The following is a 23,239-nucleotide window of genomic DNA, read 5'->3' on the forward strand; positions in this document are numbered from 1 at the left end:
AGTTTTGTTCACATCGGTTACCGATAGCGTTATCACACAGTCATCCAGAACAGCTGGTGCTCTCGTGCATGCTTCAGTGTTGCTTGCTTCGAAGCGAGCATAAAAGGGCATTTAGCTCGTCTGGTAGGCTCACATCACTAGGCAGCTCGCGTCTGGGTTTCCCTTTGTAGTCCGTAATAGTTTTCAAGCCCTGCCACATCCGACGAGCGTCAGAGCCGGTGTAGTAGGATTCAATCTTAATCCTGTATTGATGCTTTTGCTTGTTTGATTGTTCGTCTGAGGGAATAGCGGGATTTCTCATAAGTGTCCGGATTAGTCTCCCGCTCCTTGAAAGTGGAAGCTCTAGCCTTTCGCTTGAAAAGGATGTTGCCTATAATCCATGGCTTCTGGTTGGGATATGTACGTACAGTCACTGTGGGTACGACGTCGTCGATGCACATATTGATGAAGCTGATGACTGAGGTGGTGTACTCCTCAATGCCATTAGATGAATAACAGAACATATTCCAGTCTGTGCTAGCAAAACAGTCCTGTAGTTTAGCATCGGCGTAATCTGACCACTTCCGTATTGAGCGAGTCACTGGTTCTTCCTGCTTTAGTTTTTGGATTTGCCAAATGGAGTGCAGGGGAGAGCTTTGTATGCATCCCTGTGTGTGGAGTAAAGGTGGTCTAGGAATATTTTTTCTCTGGTTGCACATGTAACATGCTGGTAAAAAATTTGGTAAAACTGATTTAAGTATGCCTGCATTAAAGTTCCCGGCCACTAAGAGCGCCGCTTCTGGGTGAGCATTTTCTTCTTTGCTTATGGCCTTATAGAGTTGGTTGAGAGCGGTCTTAGTGCCAGCTTCGATCTGTGGTGGTTAATAGACAGCTAGGAATAATATAGACGAGAACTCTCTTGGTAGATAGTGTGATCTACAGGTTACCATAAGGTAATCTACCTCAGGCGAGCAATACCTCGAGACTTCTTTAATATTAGACATCGCGCACCAGCTTTTATTCACAAATAAACACACCCAGATTGCAGTGGGAGTTTACTCGCTCGCCTACGGATCTTCAGAAGGATGCCGATCTGCGGCCCCATATCCTCCATCTTTTCTTCACACAAAAGGCAGGGATCTGGGCCTGTTCCAGTGAAAGCAGGATATTCTTCTCGTCGGACTCGTTAAAGGAAAACTTATTTTTCAGTCCGCGGTGAGTAATCGCTGTTCTGATGTCGAGAAGTTATTTTCGGTCATAAGAGACGGTAGCAGCAACATTATGTACACAATAAGTAAAAAAATAATTGACACAAAACGCAAAAAACTAACAAAACAGCACAATTGGTTGGCAGAATGTAAAACGTCAGCCATGTTCTTTGATGCCATCTTCACTCTATACGGTATGAAAGTGATGAGTAGTTTCCAGGAAGTTTTTTAAAAACTTTTTGAATGGTGTTCAAATGGGTAAAAATGTACCACAATGGTCTTCAGCACAAAAACGTCATAAAAGACATCTTGCAGAAGTAAATTATTCCACAAACAGAAATATAATTTGATATACAGTGAGCTCCAAAAGTATTGGTACAGTGACAATTGTGTTGTTGTTCTGGCTCTGTACTCCAGCACAATGACTAGGGTATTTGCATCCATATCGGATGAACCGTTTAGAAATTACATAACTTTTTGTACATAGTCCCCCCATTTTAGGTGACCAAAAGTATTGAGACCTGAATGAATCGTGAATAATGAGTGAGAAAGTTAGACGCACAATTTGTGCATCTGTTATTCACGATTCATTCAGGATTAGCCACAATCATGGTAGCATCCACATTAATGTAGAGGTGTTTAGAAACATATTCTATTCTTATTTACAATTAAAAGTGACTCCAAAATGACACAATGCATTATTACCATTAATTTCTATTGGGCACAAAATAATCTGAAACAAAACCAAAGCAAACAGCAAATGCATCCAAAAAATGTGGAGCATCACAATTTTGATGTAGTCATTGTGGGCTATGAAAATGGGACCAAATACTTAGCATTGTACTACTTTAATGCACATATGTGAATTTGTCCCAATAATGTACAAAAAGTGGTGTAATTTCTAAACGGTTCACACAATATGGATGAAAATACCCTCAAATGAATGCTGACAGTCTGCACTTTAACCACATAGCCATTGTATCATTTCAAATCCAAAGTGCTGGAGTACAAAGCAACAAAACATGTGTCATTGTCACTCTAGATCTGTGTTTTCACGAATTTGATGACATAATCATCAAACCCATTCAAAGATTAGGGGATAAGAATAAGAATGACATCACATAAGTGAGAGAGCTGTGCGATATTCATTAAAAATCACTCCCATGTTTATAAGATCACTTAACTTTACAATTAGCATCTCCAACCATTTCCTGACTTGTAATCCTCTAAAAGTATTGCAGATTGATTCGTGCAAGCAGTATTGAGTAGTGTTATCTTACATTGGCTTGCGAAAGTATTAACCCCACTTGGCAATTTTCCTATTTTGTTGCCTTACAACCTGGAATAAAAATTGATTTTTTTGGGGGGGTTGTGTCATTTGATTTACACAACATGCCTACCACTTCGAAAAAGCAAAATATTTTTAAGCAATCTTTAAGTCATACCACAGATTCTCAATTGGATTGAGGTCTGTACTTTGAATAGGTCATTCCAAGACATTTAAATGTTTCCCTTAAACCACTCGAGTGTTGCTTTAGCAGTATGCTTAGGGTCATTATGCTTACGTCCCAGTCTCAAATCTCTGGATGACTGAAACAGGTTTCCCTCAAGGATTTCCCTGTATTTAGCGCCATCTATAATTTCTTCAATTCTGACCAGCTTCCCAGTTCCTGCCGATGAAAAACATCCACACAGCATGATGCTGCCACCAGCATGCTTCACTGTGGGGATGGTGTTCTCGGGTGATGAGAGGTGTTGGGTTTGCCCCAGACATAGCGTTTTCCTTGATGGCCAAAAAGCTACCTTTTAGTCTCATCTGACCAGAGTACCTTCTTCCATATGTTTGGGGAGTCTCCCACATGCCTTGTGGCAAACACCAAACGTGTTTGCTTATTTCTTTCTTTAAGCAATGGCTTTTTTCAGGCCACTCTTCCGTAAAGCCCAGCTCTGTGGAGTGTACGGCTTAAAGTGGTCCTATGGACAGATACTCCAATCTCTGCTGTGGAGCTTTGTAGCTCCTTCAGGGTTATTTTTGATATCTTTGTTTCCTCTCTGATTAATGCCCTCCTTGCCTGGTTCGTGAGTTTTGGTGGCAGGTTTGTTGTGGTGCCATATCCTTTCCATTTTTTAATAATGGATTTAATGGTGCTCCGTGGGATGTTCTGATATTTTTTAATAACCCAATCCTGATCTGTACTTCTCCACAACTTTGTCCCTGACCTGTTTGGAGAGCTACTTGGTCTTCATGGTGCCGCTTGCTTGGCGGTGTCACTTACTTAATGGAGTTTCAGACTCTGGGGCCTTTCAGAACAGGTATATATATACACTGAGACCCTGTGACACTTAAATAAAGTCCACCTGTGTACAATCTAACTAATTATGTGACTTCTGAAGGTAATTGGTTGCACCAGATCTTATTCAGGGGCTTCATAGCAAAGGGGGTGAATACATATGCACGCACCACTTTTCCGTTTATTTTTTTCAAGATTTTTTGAAACAAGTTACTTTTTTCATTTCACTTCACCAATTTGGATTATTTTGTGTATGTCCATTACATGAAATCCAAATAAAAAGTAACTGTAAATGCAAATCTGTTGATTTGGTTTATGTTAATGTAGTACTGTAAAACCCTAATCCTCTGTCTATCCCTTTAATCCACTACGATTAGCCTCAAATCATAATTTGAAAAATAATCTCCTGCAATTTGTTCCTACATTTCAGGAAATGCAATAAATGTAATGTGTAGGGAGAGGTTGCTGATTTAAACCTAGGGAGAGGTTGCTAATGTAACCCAGTATCTTGATGGAATTACACAGGGCCGATGAAACTATGCTAATTGACGAGTCTCTTGAGAGTGTAACTGATGTCGACGCCATTTTCTACGCTGGTCAGGTCTGAGACAACACTTTGCTAAACATCTTTATCATGTATCATGGACAGCACAGAAGTGGCAAAGGCTGATTGGCATAATACACTTCTGATAGCGCATTATTACACATTATAAACTGGGTGGTTTGAGCCCTGAATGCTGATTGGCTGATGGCCGTACTATAAAAAAATACTTTTTACTGTTCTAATTATGTTGGTAACCAGTTTTTCTATTTTACCTTTATTTAACAAGGTCGGCCAGTTGAGAACAAGTTCTTATTTACAACAGCGACCTGGCCAAGAAAAAGCAAAGCAGTGTGACAAAAACAACAACACAGAGTTACACATGGCATAAACAAACGTACAGTCAATAACACAATATAAAAGTCTGTATACAGTATGTGCAAATGAATTAAGGAGGAAAGGCAATAAATAGGCCATAGTGGTGAAGTAATTACAATTTAGAAATTAACACTGGAGTGATAGATATGCAGATGAGCATGTGCAAGTAGAAATACTGGTGTGCAAAAGAGCAGAAAAAACAAACAAATATGGGATGAGGCAAGTAGTTGGTTGGATGGGATATTTACAGATGGGCTGTCAACAGCTGCAGCGATCAGTAAGCTGCTCCGACAGCTGATGTTTAAAGTTAGTGAGGGAGATAAGTCTCCAACTTCAGTGATTTTTGCAATTCGTTATAGTCATTGGCAGCAGAGAACTGGAAGGAAAGGCAGCCAAAAGGGGGTGTTGGCTTTGGGGATGACCAGTGAAATATACCTGCTGGAGCGTGTGCTATGGGTGGGTGATGCTATGGTGACCAGTGAGCTGAGATAAGGTGGAGCTTTGCCTAGCAAAGACTCATAGATGACCTTGAGCCAGTGGGTTTGGCAACAAATATGTAGCGAGGACCAGCCAACGAGAGCATACAGGTCGCAGTGGTGGGTAGTATATGGGGCTTTGGTGACCAAACGGATGGCACTGCGATAGACTGCATCCAATTTGCTGAGTAGAGTGTTGGAGGCTATTTTGTAAATGACATCACCGAAGTCAAGGATCGGTAGGATAGTCAGTTTTACGAGGGTATGTTTGGCAGCATAAGTGAGGGAGGCTTTGTTGCAAAATAGGAGTCTGGAAGGAGAGTTTACAGTCTAGCCAGACACCTAGGTATTTGTAGTTGTCCACATATTCTAAGTCAGAACCGTCCAGAGTAGTGATGCTAGTTGGGTGGGCGGGTGCAGGCAGCGATTGGTTGAAGAGCATGCATTTAGTTTTACTAGCATTTAAGAGCAGTTGGAGGCCACGGAAGGAGTGTTGTATGGCATTGAAGCTCGTTTGGAGGTTTGTTAACACAGTGTCCAAAGAAGGGCCAGATGTATACAGAATGGTGTCATCCGCGTAGAGGTGGATCAAAGAATCACTAGCAGCAAGAGCGACATCATTGATATATACAGAAAAAAGAGTTGGCCTGAGAATTGAACCCTGTGGCACCCCCATAGAGACTGCCAGAGGTCTGTACAACAGGCCCTCCGATTTGACACACTGAACTCTATCGGAGAAGTAGTTAGTGAACCAGTCATTAGAGAAACCAAGGCTGTTGAGTCTGCCGATAAGAATAGGGTGATTGACAGAATCGAAAGCCTTGGCCAAGTTGATGAAGACGGCTGCACAGTAATGTCTTTTATCGATGGCGGTTATGATATCGTTTAGGACCTTGAGGGTGACTGACGTGCACCAGTGACCAGCTCGGAAACCGGATTGCATAGCGGAGAAGGTACGGTGGGATTCGAAATGGTCGGTGATCTGTTTGTTAACTTGGCTTTCGAAGACTTTAGAAAGGCAGGGTAGGATAGATATAGGTCTGTAACGGTTTGGGTCTAGAGTGTCTCCCCCTTTGAAGAGGGGGATGGCCGCGGCCGCATTACAATCTTTAGGAATCTCAGACGATACGAGAGGTTGAATAGACAAGTAATAGGGGTTTCAACAATGGTGGCAGATAATTTTAGGAAGAGAGGGTCCAGATTGTCTAGCCCAGCTGATTTGTAGGGATCCAGATTTTGCAGCTCTATCAGAACATCAAATGAAATCAAAGTATATTTGTCACATGCGCCAAATACAACAGGTGTAGACCTTACGGTGAAATGCTTACTTACGGGCTCTAACCAATAGTGCAAAAAAGGTGTTAGGTGAACAAGGTAAGTAAAGAAATAAAACAACAGTAAAAAGACAGGCTATATACAGCTGACTGGATTTGAGTGAAGGAGAAGCGGGGGGGGGGGGGGGGGGGGGGGGGGGGGGCTTGGGCCAGTTGCTGCAGGGGGGTTCAGAGCAATTGACCGGTGTTATGGTAGCCAGGTGGAAAGCATGGCCAGCCGTAGAGAAATGCTTATTGAAATTCTCGATTATCGTGGATTTATCGGTGGTGACAGTGTTTCCTAGCCTCAGTGCAGTGGGCAGCTGGGAGGAGGTGCTCTTATTCTCCATGGAATTTAGTGTCCCAAAACTTTTTGGAGTTACTGCTGCAGGATGAACATTTCTGTTTGACAAAGCTAGCCTTGCTTTCCTAACTGACTGTGTATATTGGTTCCTGACTTCCCTGAAAAGTTGCATATCGTGGGGACTATTCAATGCTAGTACAATACGCCACAGGATGTTTTTGTGCTGGTCAAGGACAGTCAAGTCTGGAGTAAACCAAGGGCTATATAGGTTCTTAGTTCTACCTTTTTTGAAAGGGGCATGCTTATTTAAGATGAGGAAAGCACTTTTAAAGAACAACCAGGCACCCTCTACTGACGGGATGAGGTCAATATCCTTCCAGGATACCCGGGCCAGGTCGATTAGAAAGGCCTGCTCGCAGAAGTGTTTTAGGGAGCGCTTGACAGTGATGAAAGGTGGTCGTTTGACCGAGGACCCATAACGGACGCAGGCAATGAGGCAGTGATTGCTGAGATCCTTGTTGAAAACAGCAAAGGTGTATTTAGAGGGCAAGTTGGTCAGGATGATATCTATGAGGGCGCCCATGATTACGGATTTGGGGTTGTACCTGGTAGGTTCCTTGATAATTTGTTTGAGATTGAGGGGGATCTAGTTTAGATTGTAGGACGGCCGGGGTGTTAAGCATATCCAGTTTAGGTTACCTAACAGTACAACTCTGATGATAGATGGGGGGCAATCAATTCACATATGGTGTCCAGGGCACAGCTGGGAGCTGAGGGGGGTCTATAACAAGCGGCAACAGTGAGGGGCTTATTTCTGGGGAGATGGATTTTTAAAAGTATAAGCTCGAACTGTTTGGGCATAGACCTGGATATTATGACAGAACTCTGCAGGCTCTCTCTACAGTAGATTCCAACTCCGCCCCCTTTAGCAGTTCTATCTTGACAGAAAATGTTGTAATTGGGAATGGAAATTCCAGAATTTTTGGTGGCCTGGATTCTGCCAGGATTCATACACGGTTAGGACATCAGGGTTGGCGGAGTGTGCTAAAGCAGTGAATAAAGCAAACTTAGGGAGGAGGCTTCTGATGTTAACATGCATGAACCCAAGGCTTTTACGGTTACAAAAGTCAACAAATGAGAGGGCCTGGGGACAAACAGGGCCTGGGTTAACCTCTACATCATCAGAGGAACAGAGGAGGAGTAGGATGAGGGTACTGCTAAAGGCTATAAGAACTGGTCGTCTAGTGCGCTGGGAACAGAGAATAAAAGGAGCAGATTTCTGGGCGTGGTAGGATAGATTCAGGGCATATTGTACAGACAAGGGTATGGTAGGGTGCGAGTACAGTAGAGGTAAACCTAGGCATTGAGTGACGATGAGAGAGGTTGCATCTCTGGAGGCGCCAGTTAAGCTAGGTGCGGTCTCCGCATGTGTAGGGGGTGGGACAATGGAGCTATCTGAGGGACTAGGGGCTCCGCAGTAAAATAAAATAATGAGAGCTACCCTAAACAACAGTATAGAAGGCATATTGACATTATAGAGACATAAAGCAATCACAGGTGTTGATTGGGAGAGCTAAGACAACAGGTAAGACAACAACGGTTAAACGGCGATGAATGGGCAGAGAGGGTCAGTTAGCTAGACACAGGGCCTGAGTTTGAGGCTGGAGCCGACAGATAAACAAAATGAAGTACCGTGTTAATGAACAGGCATCAGGCATCAGCTGTGTAGCCGAGTGATCATATAATAGCAATAAGGCACCTTGGGGGTTTGTGGTATATGGCCAATATACCATAGTTAATGGCTGTATACCACACCTCCTCGGGCATTATTGCTTAAGTATAACACTGATGACATCTCCTAAAAACAATTAACCAGATTAGCTTTAGCTGGCTTTCATCCCTGCCTAATAATCAGAGATGGAATTACTTTCTACCATGAAAACCAGGTGTGTGAACTTTCTAGTTCACAGTAATTGATCAAATATAGCGCAGCCCTTCTGTAAAGTATATTCTTCCTCTCTTTTCCTCACACTACAGTCTCCTCTACCAGCCAAGGAACAACAGAGGAGGTTCAAATCAGTAAGTGGCTGAGCTGCTCTGCTACAGTACAGGGACATGGAAGACCTACCTGTCTGTCTAGCTTCTGTTGGCGGAGGTTGCTGCCCTCATCGTCCAAGGTACTGCAGAGAGCAAGAGAGAGAAACAAAGAGAGAGAGAGAGATGGTTAAAACAAAAGCTCTTTCCATTTCTTTGACATTCTACAGAAAAACATTTGTTTCCTCTCCTGTTTGATACACTGCGAGAACCACTTGGAAATGATGGGAAATAGTGATACATTAATATCTGTCATGCAGCTTTCCTGTGAAGCAGAAAACAGCAGGTGATCTCTTGAAAATGCAGTGTATGTCACTGGAGGAGACACAGTAGTTATTGGGAGTGACATGTCATGTAGCCTCCGATATGTTCTCTAGGGAGCGACACATAACTCTTACGATTAAATTACAAAACGTGTAGAATGACATACAGAGATCAGTCAAAACAGCATGGATATGAAGTGCTAGGGAATTCATAGTCACAATTGGACAATGATCTAACATCTTTATCCTGTGTGATAGGACTATAAAGGCAATGGTAACGCTCAGCCAGTCGCCATCGTTCCCACCCCTCCCACCCCCAAACACACGCAACCTCTAAATCAGCAATGACACACTCCCTGATTGCCCATTCACTCTGTGTTGCTTGACATTGCCCATTCGCTATGTGTTGCTTGGCGTGGCCCATTCACTCTGTGTTGCTTGGCGTGGCCCATTCACTCTGTGTTGCTTGGCGTGGCCCATTCACTCTGTGTTGCTTGGCGTGGCCCATTCACTCTGTGTTGCTTGGCGTGGCCCATTCACTCTGTGTTGCTTGGCGTGGCCCATTCACTCTGTGTTGCTTGGCGTGGCCCATTCACTCTGTGTTGCTTGGCGTGGCCCATTCACTCTGTGTTGCTTGGCATGGCCCATTCACTCTGTGTTGCTTGGCATGGCCCATTCACTCTGTGTTGCTTGGCATGGCCCATTCACTCTGTGTTGCTTGGCATGGCCCATTCACTCTGTGTTGCTTGGCATGGCCCATTCACTCTGTGTTGCTTGGCATGGCCCATTCACTCTGTGTTGCTTGGCATGGCCCATTCACTCTGTGTTGCTTGGCATGGCCCATTCACTCTGTGTTGCTTGGCATGGCCCATTCACTCTGTGTTGCTTGGCATGGCCCATTCACTCTGTGTTGCTTGGCATGGCCCATTCACTCTGTGTTGCTTGGCATGGCCCATTCACTCTGTGTTGCTTGGCATGGCCCATTCACTCTGTGTTGCTTGGCATGGCCCATTCACTCTGTGTTGCTTGGCATGGCCCATTCACTCTGTGTTGCTTGGCATTGCCCATTCACTCTGTGTTGCTTGGCATTGCCCATTCACTCTGTGTTGCTTGGCATTGCCCAGACCATTTAAACAAAAGGGTTCTTAATTAAAGACAATAAGAGGCTGAAGGTCAGGGGAAGGAGAACAGTGCTTCCTTCAGCTGGGGGGTAGATGGAGCAGAGCCAGGGGGGGTTCAATAATGTGTGTGCTTGTGATTAGTATGTGAGCTACATACACAGTACATCTGCCTTTCTGAAACACACAGAAAAACACTCACTAGCGACAGTCAGCAATCAAGTGTGTGAATGTGTTTCAGACAGGTAGATAATGACATAAACAGAGCTGTTACAATGAGGGTCAACTACCGCATTAAGATAGAGAAGACATGTTAATTGATATGCATCAGTGGTAAGCTAGAATGTGCATTAGACACATCCACTCTTCTCGCCCCCATCCACCCCCGTTGATGTCAATAACAACGTAGTCTGAACAGTACCCATTGACCCCCCAACAGTCATGCATTAATGCTGTCCCTATTGGAAACACATTGCTGGTGAAGTGCCTAGTGAGTGTTTTATATGTTTTACCTGCAGTGCAGAGGGATGTCTTAGCAGATATTCTATTTTGATGTTCCCTCCACAGAATAGAGTTAGAATGTTGTGCTGTCTACCAGCATCACATGAATAATCAATGAGGGTTGTCGTCATAAAGAAAACAATTAGATCAAATGCCTTACATTACATTTTATATAATATAACAGGGACATTTTTTTCCCTGATACACTATTGTCTAATACACTCAATATAGTACATGTTTTCAATGGCATTTCTCTGAAATCATGCCAATTCCATAATTTCTGTTGCCAAGTCCTTGATGCTGTTTTTTCCTCGGTTTAAATATCGAACATTTTCATAGAAATTGGTTATGTATGATTATAGTGCAAGCACTTGCACTATATTCAAGAAGCCTGTGTATGTACAGTATGCGTATGCATGTGTCTCCAAGTATGCACAATACAGTACGTGGCCCATATTAAAAAAGTTGGTGTACTTCAAAGTGTTAGGCACTTTTTTACAGTAGGTACAGTTGAAGTCGGAAGTTTACATACACTTAGTTTGGAGTCAATAAAATTTGTTTTTGAACCACTCCACAAATTTCTTGTCAACAAACTATAGTTTTGGCAACTCGGTTAGGACATCTACTTTGTGCATGACACAAGTCCCTTTTCCAACAATTGTTTACAGACAGATTATTTCACTTATAATTCACTGTATCACAATTCAAGTGGGTCAGAAGTTTACATACACTAAGTTGACTGTGCCTTTAAACAGCTTGGAAAATTCCAGAAAATTATGTAATGGCTTTAGAAGCTTCTGATAGGCTAATTGACATCATTTGAGTCAATTGGAGGTGTACCTGTGGATGTATTTCAACACCTACCTTCAAACTCAGTGCCTCTTTGCTTGAAATCATGGGGAAATCAAAAGAAATCAGCCAAGACCTCAGAAAAAGAATTGCAGACCTCCACAAGTCTGGTTCATCCTTGGGAGCAATTTCCAAACACCTGAAGGTACCATATTCATCTGTACAAACAATAGTTTGCAAGTATAAACACCATGGGACCACGCAGCTGTCATACAGCTCAGAAAGGAGAAGCATTCTGTCTCCTAGAGATGAACGTACTTTGGTGCAAAAAGTTCAAATCAATCCCAGAACAACAGCAAAGGACCTTGTGAAGATGCTGGAGAAAACAGGTACAAAAGTATCTATAGCCACAGTAAGACGAGTCCTATATCGACATAACCTGAAAGGCGGCTCAGCAAGGAAGAAGTCACTGCTCCAAAACCGCTATAAAAAAGCCAGACTACGGTTTGCAACTGCACATGGGGACAAAGATTGTACTTTTTGGAGAAATGTCATCTGGTCTGATGAAACAAAAATATAACCGTTTGGCCATAATGACCATTGTTATGTTTGGAAGAAAAAGGGTGAGGATTGCAAGCTGAAGAACACCATCCCAACCGTGAAGCACAGGGGTGGCAGCATCATGTTGTGGGGGTGCTTTGCCGCAGGAGGGACTGGTGCACTCACAAAATAGATGGCATCATGAGGCAGGAAAATGATGTTGATATATTGAAGCAACATCTCAAGATATCAGTCAGGAAGTTAAAGCTTGGTCGCAAATGGGTCTTCCAAATGAAAAATGACCCCAAGCATACTTCCAAAGTTGTGACAAAATGGCTTAAGGACAAAAAAGTCAAGGCGTGTCCAACACAAAGCCTCAATCCCATAGAACATTTGTGGGCAAAACTGAAAAAGCATGTGCGAGCAAGGAGGCCAACAAACCTGACTCAGTTACACCAGCTGTCAGGAGGAATGGGAAGGCTTGGGAACACAACCCAACCCAACCAAGCCACACTGCTTCTTAACACAGCGCACATCCAACCCGGAAGCCAGCCGCACCAATGTGTCGGAGGAAACACCGTGCACCTGGCGACCCCGTCCCGCCGGGCGCGATGAGTTGCTGGTGTGCGATGAGACAAGGATATCCCTACCGGCCAAACCCTTCCTACTGCGCCACCCGGGAGGCCATCCAAGTTAAACAATTTAAAGGCAATGCTACCAAATACTAATTGAGTGTATGTAAACTTCTGACCCACTGAGAATGTGATGAAAGAAATAAAAGCTGAAATAAATCACTCTCAACTATTATTCTGACATTTCACATTCTTAAAATAAAGTGGTGATCCTAACTGACCTCGACAGGGAATTTTTACAAGGATTAAATGTCAGGAACTGTGAAAAACTGAGTTTAAATGTATTTGGCTAAGGTGTATGTAAACTTCCGACTTCAACTGTATATATATATAAATAATTGTTAGCTTCTGTGTACAGTAGGAACAGTACCAGTAGCCTGGCATCCCTCCCTGGCAGTGCTGTGTGAAGTGCTGTGTGTGTTTGGCTGTGACCTGCCGGAGTCAGAGTGAGTCTGGTAGTCTGGGCTGGCTCAGAGCTGGCTCACATGGGATTAATGAGAGGCTACAGAGGTGCAGCTGAGTCCCCGGGTCACCTCCCCTCGTCTCGCCCGGCCTCGCCACCAGGTCCCATACATATGTTTTTCATGGAACGCACCAGGCAGGCTCCATTTGATGGGAGGAACTGCTTATCGCTCTGAGAAACCATCCATGAAGGGCTGGCCAGGCCTCCAAGTTGAGAGGAACACCCTGCCTGTTCCCCCTCCCCTCTTCTCACCCCTCAGCTCCCCTCCCATATCAACCTCCCACAGGTAAGCAATGTGACTCTGTGGCAGTGCCTGAGCATGTCAGTGTAGTGTGTTGTTTAAGGGCTCTTGTCCCCGAGAACAGTTATAGGACACTGCGTCACCTAATACGTCATCCTGTCTATTACTTTTAACACCTAGGCCTACAACGTCAATATCACCTTTATTATCTACATTACTAATGTCATTGACTACTGCTATATCACTTATCATCGTAATCACATCTTCATATAGCAAACATATAAGAAACATTTTTTGAAGAGTTCTCTTCACAAAGTAATTTGTGATAAAGCACTAAACTATGAACATGCTTAACAAGAAACTATACAGCAAAAAGAGCATGCTTAAGGATACAAAAGCAAATTAAATTACATGTTAAATTATTATTTTCTATGAGATTTGATTTAATGAAAGGAACTTATTAGTTCCCTAGATTGACTGAAATTATATCAGATATTTTTAACTACTGTTCCTGGTAGGCTCATATTGAACCAATCCCTGTGGTTGCTCTTCCTCTCAGATGAATACATCCTCTAATAAGTGGGTTTAGAAACCCTAGACCCTGTCAAATACAAATCCAGGACACTCAAGCGTGTGTGTTTAATGTTGGTGTGTGTGTGTCTATGTGTGCTCTCTTAGAAGCAGCAACATGTGTGTGTACGTACGTACACACAGATCTATCACTACCTTTATTGCTCCATCATAGAAGGCCAGTTCTCCTGACGCAATCGCTCAATGAGATTCATGGCAAGCCAGCTCCGTAACGTATAGCAACGAGGAGCCAATAGGAGCAGAGGAAGCAGTGCAACCATGGCAATGGGGCTTCTCAAGGAGGCAGCAGCAGCAGCAGTAGCAACAGCAGCAGTAGTAATGTCGCTGAGAGCAGACATAAGTCTTTATTTCACCCAAAAAGAAGCTAACTGATAAATAACACTGACATTATTAACCATTCGGGCAGATCAAATCAAAGTTTATTTGTCACGTGCACTGAATACAACAAGACCTTACAGTGAAATGCTTACTTACAGGCTCTAACCAATAGTGCAAAAAAAGGTATTAGGTGAACAAGATTGTGATTAGATTGGGAATCGAGAATGCCTATAATCAGCAGAATGCTTTATCAATGTATGGGGAGAGACATGCAGGGGTCACACAGAGCAAAACAATGGCTGCTGCTTCCCAAGGTGGTAGTAGTGGAGAAAATACACTTTGGGGGAAATGAGCAGAGCTTTTTATGTATTTTATCACACCAGATTCTGCATGAGAAAATCCCCATGTAATTGGATTACAGTAAAACGGTGCCATATATTCCCTAAATAGACTTTCATATCAGCAGACTTTACGACTCACCAATAATACAGTAACCTACACAACATTGGAATTGAATGTGTACTACAATTTTATGTTGTCAAAAAAGTGGGTCAATAAATACACTATAAAGACAGGTCCAAAATATTTTCACATGAATAACCAGTCATAACTACTACAGTTATTATAAGAGATACAGTGAGTTTTTCATCATTCTTGAAAGACAAAACCAAAGAAACATCAATTAGATACTACCACACACCAATGACCACAACAGACCCTTCGCGAAGCCCCTCCCCCTTGGTTACTGTTGCAACAGACATTTTCCCGGGAAGCCCAATATCCCCTTCTAACCACTGGTGAAATCCCCTCACAATGATCTCAAACTGTGTTAATACACAATGAAATTAAACACAGACTACTACCCTTTGCTAATCAGGAAACTCTGGCATGTTGTGGTGGATTTTCATTACAATTGTTTCATGGGAACCTGGTAAAAATTATGTTTATAACGTGGCTAGCCACTGAATGGCTCTGAACTAAAGAGATTCTCCAGTACACTTGTATATTTTTAGCCAGTAGTTCTGAAAGTAGCGCTCATGAGCAGTGGCGGCCCTTCACCCCAAAAAAGTCTAAATAATAACATATATACACTACCGTTCAAAAGTTTGGGGTCACTTAGAAATGTACTTGTTTTTGAAAGAAAAGCACATTTTTGGTCCATTAAAATAACATCAAAATATTCATAAATACAGTGTAGGCATTGTTAATGTTGTAAATGACTATTGTAGCTGGAAATGGCAATTTTTTTATGGAATATCTACATAGGCGTACAGAGGCCCTTTATCAGCAACCATCACTCCTGTGTTCCAACGGCACGTTGTGTTACCTAATCCAAGTTTATCATTTTCAAAAGCTAATTGATCATTAGAAAACCCTTTTGCATTTATGTTAGCACAGCTGAAAACTGTTGTGCTAATTAAAGAACCAATAAAACTGGCCTTCTTAGACTAGTTGAGTATCTGGAGCATCAGCATTTGTGGGTTCGATTACAGGCTCAAAATGGCCAGAAACAAAGAACTTTCTTCTGAAACTCGTCAGTCTATTCTTGTTCTGAGAAATGAAGGCTATTCCATGCGAGAAATTGCCAAGAAACTGAAGATCTCATACAATGCAGTGTACTGCTCCCTTCACAGAACAGTGCAAACGGTCTCTAACCAGAATAGAAAGAGGAGTGGAAGGCCTGGTGCACAACTGAGCAAGAGGACAAGTACATTAGAGTGTTTAGTTTGAGAAACAGACACCTCACAAGTCCTCAACTGGCAGCTTTATTAAATAGTACCTGCAAAACACCAGTCTCAACGTCAACAGTGAAGAGGCGACTCCGGGATGCTGGCCTTCTAGGCAGAGTTCCTCTGTCCAGTGTCTGTGTTCTTTTGCCCATCTTAATCTTTTATTTTTATTGTCGAGTCTGAGATATGGCTTTTTCTTTGCAACTCTGCCTAGAAGGCCAGCATCCCGGAGTTGCCTCTTCATTGTTGACGTTGAGACTGGTGTTTTGCGGGTACAATCAAGTAGTGCTTTCAAACTGCACTGAACTAAAATGGTGATGAGCGGGAGCGAAGCAAAACTTTCTAGTGGTCAAAAAAAATCATCTTGAGGCTAGTGATGTGCAGTGATTTGTTATTTTTGAACTACTGTTTTTACTTGAAAGTCATGATTAATTTCTCCGAGTGACTCGTTCATTTTAGTTGTTCGTTTGACCTGCTGGCCCGCCTGGCCTCAATGAATTCTAAAGCAGGATTAATACGCACTTCTCCATTTGAGCTCCCACCACCAACAGTCTATCAGGTAGCCACAGAAACATGTATCATGCTGCAGGTAGTACAGAGAAGGAAAATAACTGATAAATGATTGCACGGGGCAAGCATGAACGCAATCAATCCGATAGCATTAAGAAGTTTACCACAATAGTCACAGGCTTCATCAATAAGTGCATAGAGCATGTCGTCCCCACGGTGACTATAAGTATGTATCCAAATCAAAAAACATAGATTACAGGTAATATCCGTGCTGGGCTAAAGGCCAGACCTACTGCTTACAAGGAACGGGGCATGGACATGAACACATTCAAGAAAGCCCACTACGACCTGCGACGAGACATCAAACATGCTTGCAGACGATAACGAATTACAAAGGGAAACCCAAACATGAGTTTCCCAGAGATGCTGAACTCCCATATGATCTAAATGCCTTTTACGCTTGCTTTGAGAAATATAACACTGTACCTTGCATGAAACCCCCTGTTTTTCCAGATGACTGTGACCAGGTCACTCTCCGTGACCAAATCTGATCAAAATGTTTAAACAGGTTAACAATCACGAAATCCCAGGGGGCATTCTCAAAGCATGCACAGACCAGCTGGGCAAGTGTCTTCACAGACATTATTATTATTATTTAAAAAATGTACCCCCATTTCGTCCCCAATTTCGTGATATCCAATTGCGATCTTGTCTCATCACTGCAACTCCCCAACGCGCTCGGGTGAGGCGAAGGTCGAGTCATGCGTCCTCCGAAACATGACCTGCCAAACCGCGCTTCTTAACACCCGCCCACTTAACCCGAAAGCCAGCTGCACCAATGTGTCAGAGGAAACACCATTCAACTGACGACCGAAGTCAGCCTGGAGGCGCCCGGCCCACCAAGAGGCGCTAGAGCGCGATGAGCCAAGCAAAGCCCCAAGAGGTCAAAGGTAACCTACCTAAATGACTATCGCCCTGTAGCACTCATATCTGTAATTATGAAGTGCTTTGAAAGGCTGGTCATGACACACATCAACACCATCATCCCAGACACCCTAGGCCCACTCCACTGTCGTGTATTGACTATTATTAATGTGTCTGCTATTTTATAAAATGATTACATACCACATTAAATTTTTACGCGATTAAATTATTCATATAACAATTAATTAAGTAGTAACCAGGGGCACCACGGAAAAAGTGTTTTAACAAGTTACTATCTCCCGACTAAACTCTAAAGATATATCGCTTACATCAGTCAGTCAAATCATGAATTCTTATTTACCTTCAGTTTCATTCTGAATGTCGCAAAACTCTTGGATATCTGCACAAACCCTAGCATGAATGATGAATCAGCGATATACAAATTGGCTTAATTCTTTATTTACTAAGTAACTAAATAATCACACAGAATTACATAAACACACAAACAGGATAGCTTACACATGAATTACTACACAATGCAATGAAAAGTCCTTAGTGGACTAAACTGATATGGCAGCTTGTTACACAAAATTGCGGATTCAAAAGAGAGGGAAAGGGTGAGATAAAGGAATTCCACTAACGTACACACAACTGATAACTATGCTCATGAAATGTGAAGACTTTGCACATGAACGGCTGCTCCTTCGAAAGAATTGCAATGTACATATTTATGTGTGTATGTCTCTCTGTTGAAAACACTCGATTCATCGGCCAGTATTTCGACAGAAAGTCTTGGGTTGTGTAAGTCTCTGGTTGTCTACCAGAGAACACCATGTCTTTGTAGTTGTAGCTTCTTGGTTTCAGGTGTCTGTGAGAATGGATCTTCCAGAGGAAATGTTCGTTAGAATGGATCTTTCAACGTACCACCCGGTGGTTCTCGGTCGAGTTTACTAGACTAAAGTACTTAAACTGCTGCAGACTGAATGTTCCTCTGTAGTCTTCTTCGAGTTTGAGTTTCTAACAATTTCGTACCTTTCAGCTCATACTGTCGGTCACGCTGATCTAATGTTGAGCTAGAACCATTTCACACACCCATAGCAACCCGTCAATGTACTGGTCTCTAGAGATTTACATTTCCTAACCATTTCAGTGTATGGACTGCGTTCTCGCGTTCTCTGGTCTAATGTAAATTTTGTTAGAGAGTTCTTTTATAAACTCTGGCATAAGGGGCGTTCCATGACGCCGACATAATGTCTGTGCTCACGTGGGTGTGGTCACTGACTGGTTAAAACTTTTAAATGAAAAACAATTCTCATTTAGAAGGCCAATATCACATTTAATCTTCTCACAAATAGTTTCATATTTAATCATACAAGTTCCACAACATTTAGATGTAAATCTGATAAATGGGAAATATACACATTCAGAGATAGTTATGTTGTTATACTGTCCTTAATGAGATCCCAAAACAACAGCTGATATGACAATTGTTCTTTCAGTACCCACGGACCTTTCCAATAGTTTGGATTACAGAAATATTGTTTCATTATTCAACCTTTTGATGTTACCGTTTTGGCGAGAGGAATCTCCTTGTAACAAAGATGTTTCTTTCCCCTCCTCCTGCAAATCCCAAAGGCAGAGTTTCTACAAGGTATTTACGACCGTCATAAAATGGCCAACTTCACCCCTCTCCCCCTCTGCGGGAGAGAGAGGGCGCTGTAGAGCGGACCCACTGTAACCTGATCCTTCAGATCTTCACAAGAGAGTCTCGACACCGCCCCAACAGATCCACAGATGACGCAATCGCAATTGCACTTCACACTGCCCTCTCCCACCTGGACAACGGGAGAGGAAATAACTATGTGAGAATGCTGTTCAGACTACAGCTCAGCTTTCAACTAGGGATGCACAATATATCGGTGAACATATCGGAATCGGACAATATTAGCTAAAAATGCCAACATCGGTATCGGCCCGATGTCTAGCTTAACACCGATGTGCAAAACCGATGTTAAAGCTGACTTGCATACCTATATAATGTAGGTACATGGCGTAATGATGCCACGTAAAATTTTGCGCTACACATACTGTAGCATTCCTAACCTAGCCCACAATGTCTGCTGTGTGGATCGAGCAGTCAACACGTCGAGCAATCATTTGAAAGAGTAAGAACATTTCACCGAGACAACTCAAAGGCAAAATCCATTAAACGCCAAGATAATGTAATTCATTGACCTTGACAATCAACCATTCTCTGTCGAGGGTGATGTTGGCTTTCGCCGACTGGTCGAGCACCGGTACACATTACCTAGTGTGCTATTTTCAGATGTTGCCCTACCGGAGCTACACAGTAATAGCGTCACTACTATGGAATGCCGTTTGGGTCTTGCGTGTCAAAAGAAAATAGAAGTAAAATAACACTATTTGATGCGTTAAAAAAGCTTTTAATTTGACACGTCGAAAAATACAGTTCTTTTACAGAATGTTGTGTGTTCTGAATTTGCACGTGCAAGCCAAGTGCCACCACTACTATCAGTAGCACTGTCAAAGCTGTACAAAAAAGTCTGCAAACAAGCAAACACCGGCCACAAACTATGTGTTTACAATACCGCGTTGGTAATAAAGCATTATTTATTCGACCGCAACTTCTGGGGTAGCTAGCTACCTTTAGCTTGGTACCTAGCTAGCACCATTACAACCAGTAGAAACTGAAGTCATTTCCATTATTCTTAGCAATGATTTATGAATCCTTGTGAGTAAGTATTAGCTAGGTAGCCACTTGTTGTTTGCCTATTGAAATTGAACTTCAGTTCATGGAAATAAATAGCTAGCCAGCTATTTAACCCTGTTGCCCAAAGCTAACATTATAAGCAGACAGTTAGCTTTTTCTGGCTAGTGATGCTCGACCGGACCTGGTTATGTGTTGTGAAGCTAGCCACAATAAGGATTAGGCACAATAGTGGAATTTGCGGTTTGCCTTCAAAATAAAAGTACCTTTATGAAAGTGATGCAGAAGGTTACAAATGGTGGAATCATGCCATATTTAGACTAGATAATGTTAAACAAGGTTGGAATGTGAAGCAATGAAATGGGGTATCAGTCTATTCGGTGACACCCACAGAATACAACTGTGAAGAGTTTATGCAAATATTAGCGTTGTAGCTCTTATCGCACGACTGTGACTGTGTGAAATCCCCTCCCCAGTCAGCCTTTTGTGTGTATTGACATTCATATTGCACTGGACTGTACAGCTTTACCTAAGGATTGGGGATCAATGAAATGGGGTATCAGTCTACTCAAAACATCAAGGCTTTTAGAGATACTTTTGTAACTCTTTCCAGCGTTACGCAAGTCAACAATTCTTAATCTTAGGTCTTCTGAGATCTCTCTTGTTCGAGGCATGGTTTACATCAGGCAATGCTTCTTGTGAATAGCAAATTAAACATTTTTGAGTGTTTTTTATAGGGCAGGGCAGTTCTAACCAACATCTCCAATCTCGTCTCATAGATTGGACTCCAGGTTAGCTGACTCCTGAATCCAATTAGCTTTTGGAAAAGTCATTAGCCTTTTTCCAACCTACACTGAGAATGTTTAAATTATGTATTCAATATATTATGACTAATTTATGCAGAAATCCAGGTAATTCCAAAGGGTTCACATACTTTTTCTTTCCACTGTAGGTTGACAATAAATGTGTCTCAATTCACAGTTGTTTCTGAGTCCCACAATAAGAGCTAAGATGCTTTTGTTCTCTGGGTGTCACTGAGTAAGTAGACTGATACCCCATGTCAATGATCCACAATCCATAGGTAAGGCTGTACAGTGAAATAAGTATGCCCCAATGCAATTCAAAAGTATAATACATCCAGTGTGATCAACAGATTGTCTTTTGTTGATTTTATATATCAATATTCCAACCTCGTTTAGCATGATCTATTCAATTATGTCATAATTCTACTATTTTGTATTGATTTGCATCACTGTCAGTGACATACTTTTATTTTGAAGGCTAACCGCAAAGTCCAGTATTGTGGCTAATCCTTATTGTGGCAAGCTTCACATAGATGGGTCTGACCACCATTAATCAAATAAGAACTGTCTTATAAATGAGGGTTATTTTAGATGATGACACCTAAACATATAGTTAGCTAGCTAACTATAGCTACTGAAACAGATTGTTTGCATCCATGAGCTAGCTAGCTTTTTTTATGACCAGCACTGTAATGGAGCGAGACAACTTAACCAGCATTATAGCATACGTATCGATGAATCGTTGTTACACATGAAATACGAGTGATAATGTAATCAATGTGTATTAACTACGTAAAAAATGTGCAGTCATATTCAGGTTCTGATTGGTCAACAAGCTTATTTGACACGTCAAATAGTGTTATTTGACGTATCTTTTTTGACACGCAAAGACCATAATGGCGTTCCATAGAAATCCTGGTGAAATGATTGAACGAAACAGCACTGCAAGTAAGTGAAAGAAATAGGTTTTGAATATGTTTTACTGGTAATGGGGACATACGTAAATGCCAACAAAATAACATTTTGTTCAGTGTGGTGTGTGTGTGTAACCTTTATTTAATTAGGCAAGTCAGTTAATAACAAATTATTATTTACAATGACGGCCTACCCCGGCCAAACCCGGACGACGCTGGGCCAATTGTGTGCCGCCCTATGGTACTCCCAATCACGGCCGGATGTGATACAAACTGGATTCGAACCAGGGACTGTAGTGATACCACTGAGATGCAGTGCCTTAGACTGAGTCCATGTGTGTGTGTGTGTTAACTATTTAACTGTACTAGAATGCTGAGGCTGTAATATCGGTTATCGGTATCGTTTTTTTGTTGGCAAGGAAAATATTGGATATCGTATTGGCCAAAAATATCATAACGGTGCATCACTACTTTCAACACCATAGTCCCCTCCAAGCTCATGACAAACTAGGGACCCTGGGACTGAACCCTTCCCTCTGCAACTGGACTTCCTGATGGGCCGGCCCCAGGTGGTGAAGGTAGGCAACAACACCTCCTTCACGCTGACCCTCAACACAGGGGCCTCTCAGGGGTGTGTGCTTAGTACTCGACACGACTCCAACACCACCATCAAGTTTGCTGATGAAGCGACGAGTCATCCTACAGGGAAGATGTCAGAGACTTAGCATTGTGGTGCCAGGGACAACAACAACCTCTCCCACAATGTCAGTAAGGCCAAGTACCTGATTGTGGACTATAGGAGAAAGAAAGGACAGCACGCCCCTATCCACATTGACAGGGCTGTTGTGGAGTGGGTCGAGAGCTTCCAGTTCCTTGGCATCCACATAAGGACTTAACATGGTCCACACACACCCGCACAATCATGAAGAGGGCACGGCGGCTGAAAAGATTTGTCATGGGCCCTCGGATCCTCAAAAAGTTCTACAGCTGCATCATTGAGAGCATATTGACTGGCTGCATCACCGCTTGGTATGGCAAATGCATCGCCCTCGACCGCAAGGCGCCAAAGAAGGTGGTGCTGACAGCCCAGTACATCACCTGGGCCGAGCTCCCTGCCATCGAGGACTTCTATATCCACACACACACACTATACGATACATTTATTAAAACATAAGAATGAGTGTGAGTTTGTCACAACCCGGCTCGTGGGAAGTGACAAAAAGATTTTATAGTACCAGGGCACAAATAATAATATACTAATCAATAATGTTGCTCTTTATTTAGCCATCTTACACATAAAACCTTATTTGTTCATCAAAATTGTGAACAACTCACCACAGGTTAATGAGAAGGGTGTGCTTGAAAGGATGCACATAACTCAATGCAATGTTGGGTTGTATTGGAGAGAGTCTCAGTCTTAAATCATTTTCCACACAGTCTGTGCCTGTATTTAGTTTTCATCCTAGTGAGGGCCGAGATTCCACTCTCCACTCTCGCATAGGTACGTGGTTGCAAAAGGGAATCAGTGTCTCAACAGCGCGATTTGCCAAGGCAAGAAACAGAAATATGGCAGTGGCTTCTGATTAAATT

At 42.5% G+C, this 23,239-nt stretch overlaps 1 protein-coding gene across 4 annotated transcripts in view; it reads right to left on the minus strand.

Annotated features, from left to right (window-relative positions):
- Positions 1–23,239, minus strand: part of LOC129834592 (tubby protein homolog) — a 120,748-nt gene that overhangs the window by 29,524 nt on the left and 67,985 nt on the right. For all 4 annotated transcript variants that reach the window (XM_055899718.1, XM_055899717.1, XM_055899715.1 and 1 more), the window contains exon 2: positions 8,619–8,670. In XM_055899718.1, the coding sequence (XP_055755693.1) occupies positions 8,619–8,670 (52 nt within the window). The remainder of the gene's footprint in view (positions 1–8,618; positions 8,671–23,239) is intronic.

This window comes from Salvelinus fontinalis, chromosome 35 (genome assembly GCF_029448725.1).
Source record: "Salvelinus fontinalis isolate EN_2023a chromosome 35, ASM2944872v1, whole genome shotgun sequence".
NCBI lineage: Eukaryota > Metazoa > Chordata > Actinopteri > Salmoniformes > Salmonidae > Salvelinus > Salvelinus fontinalis.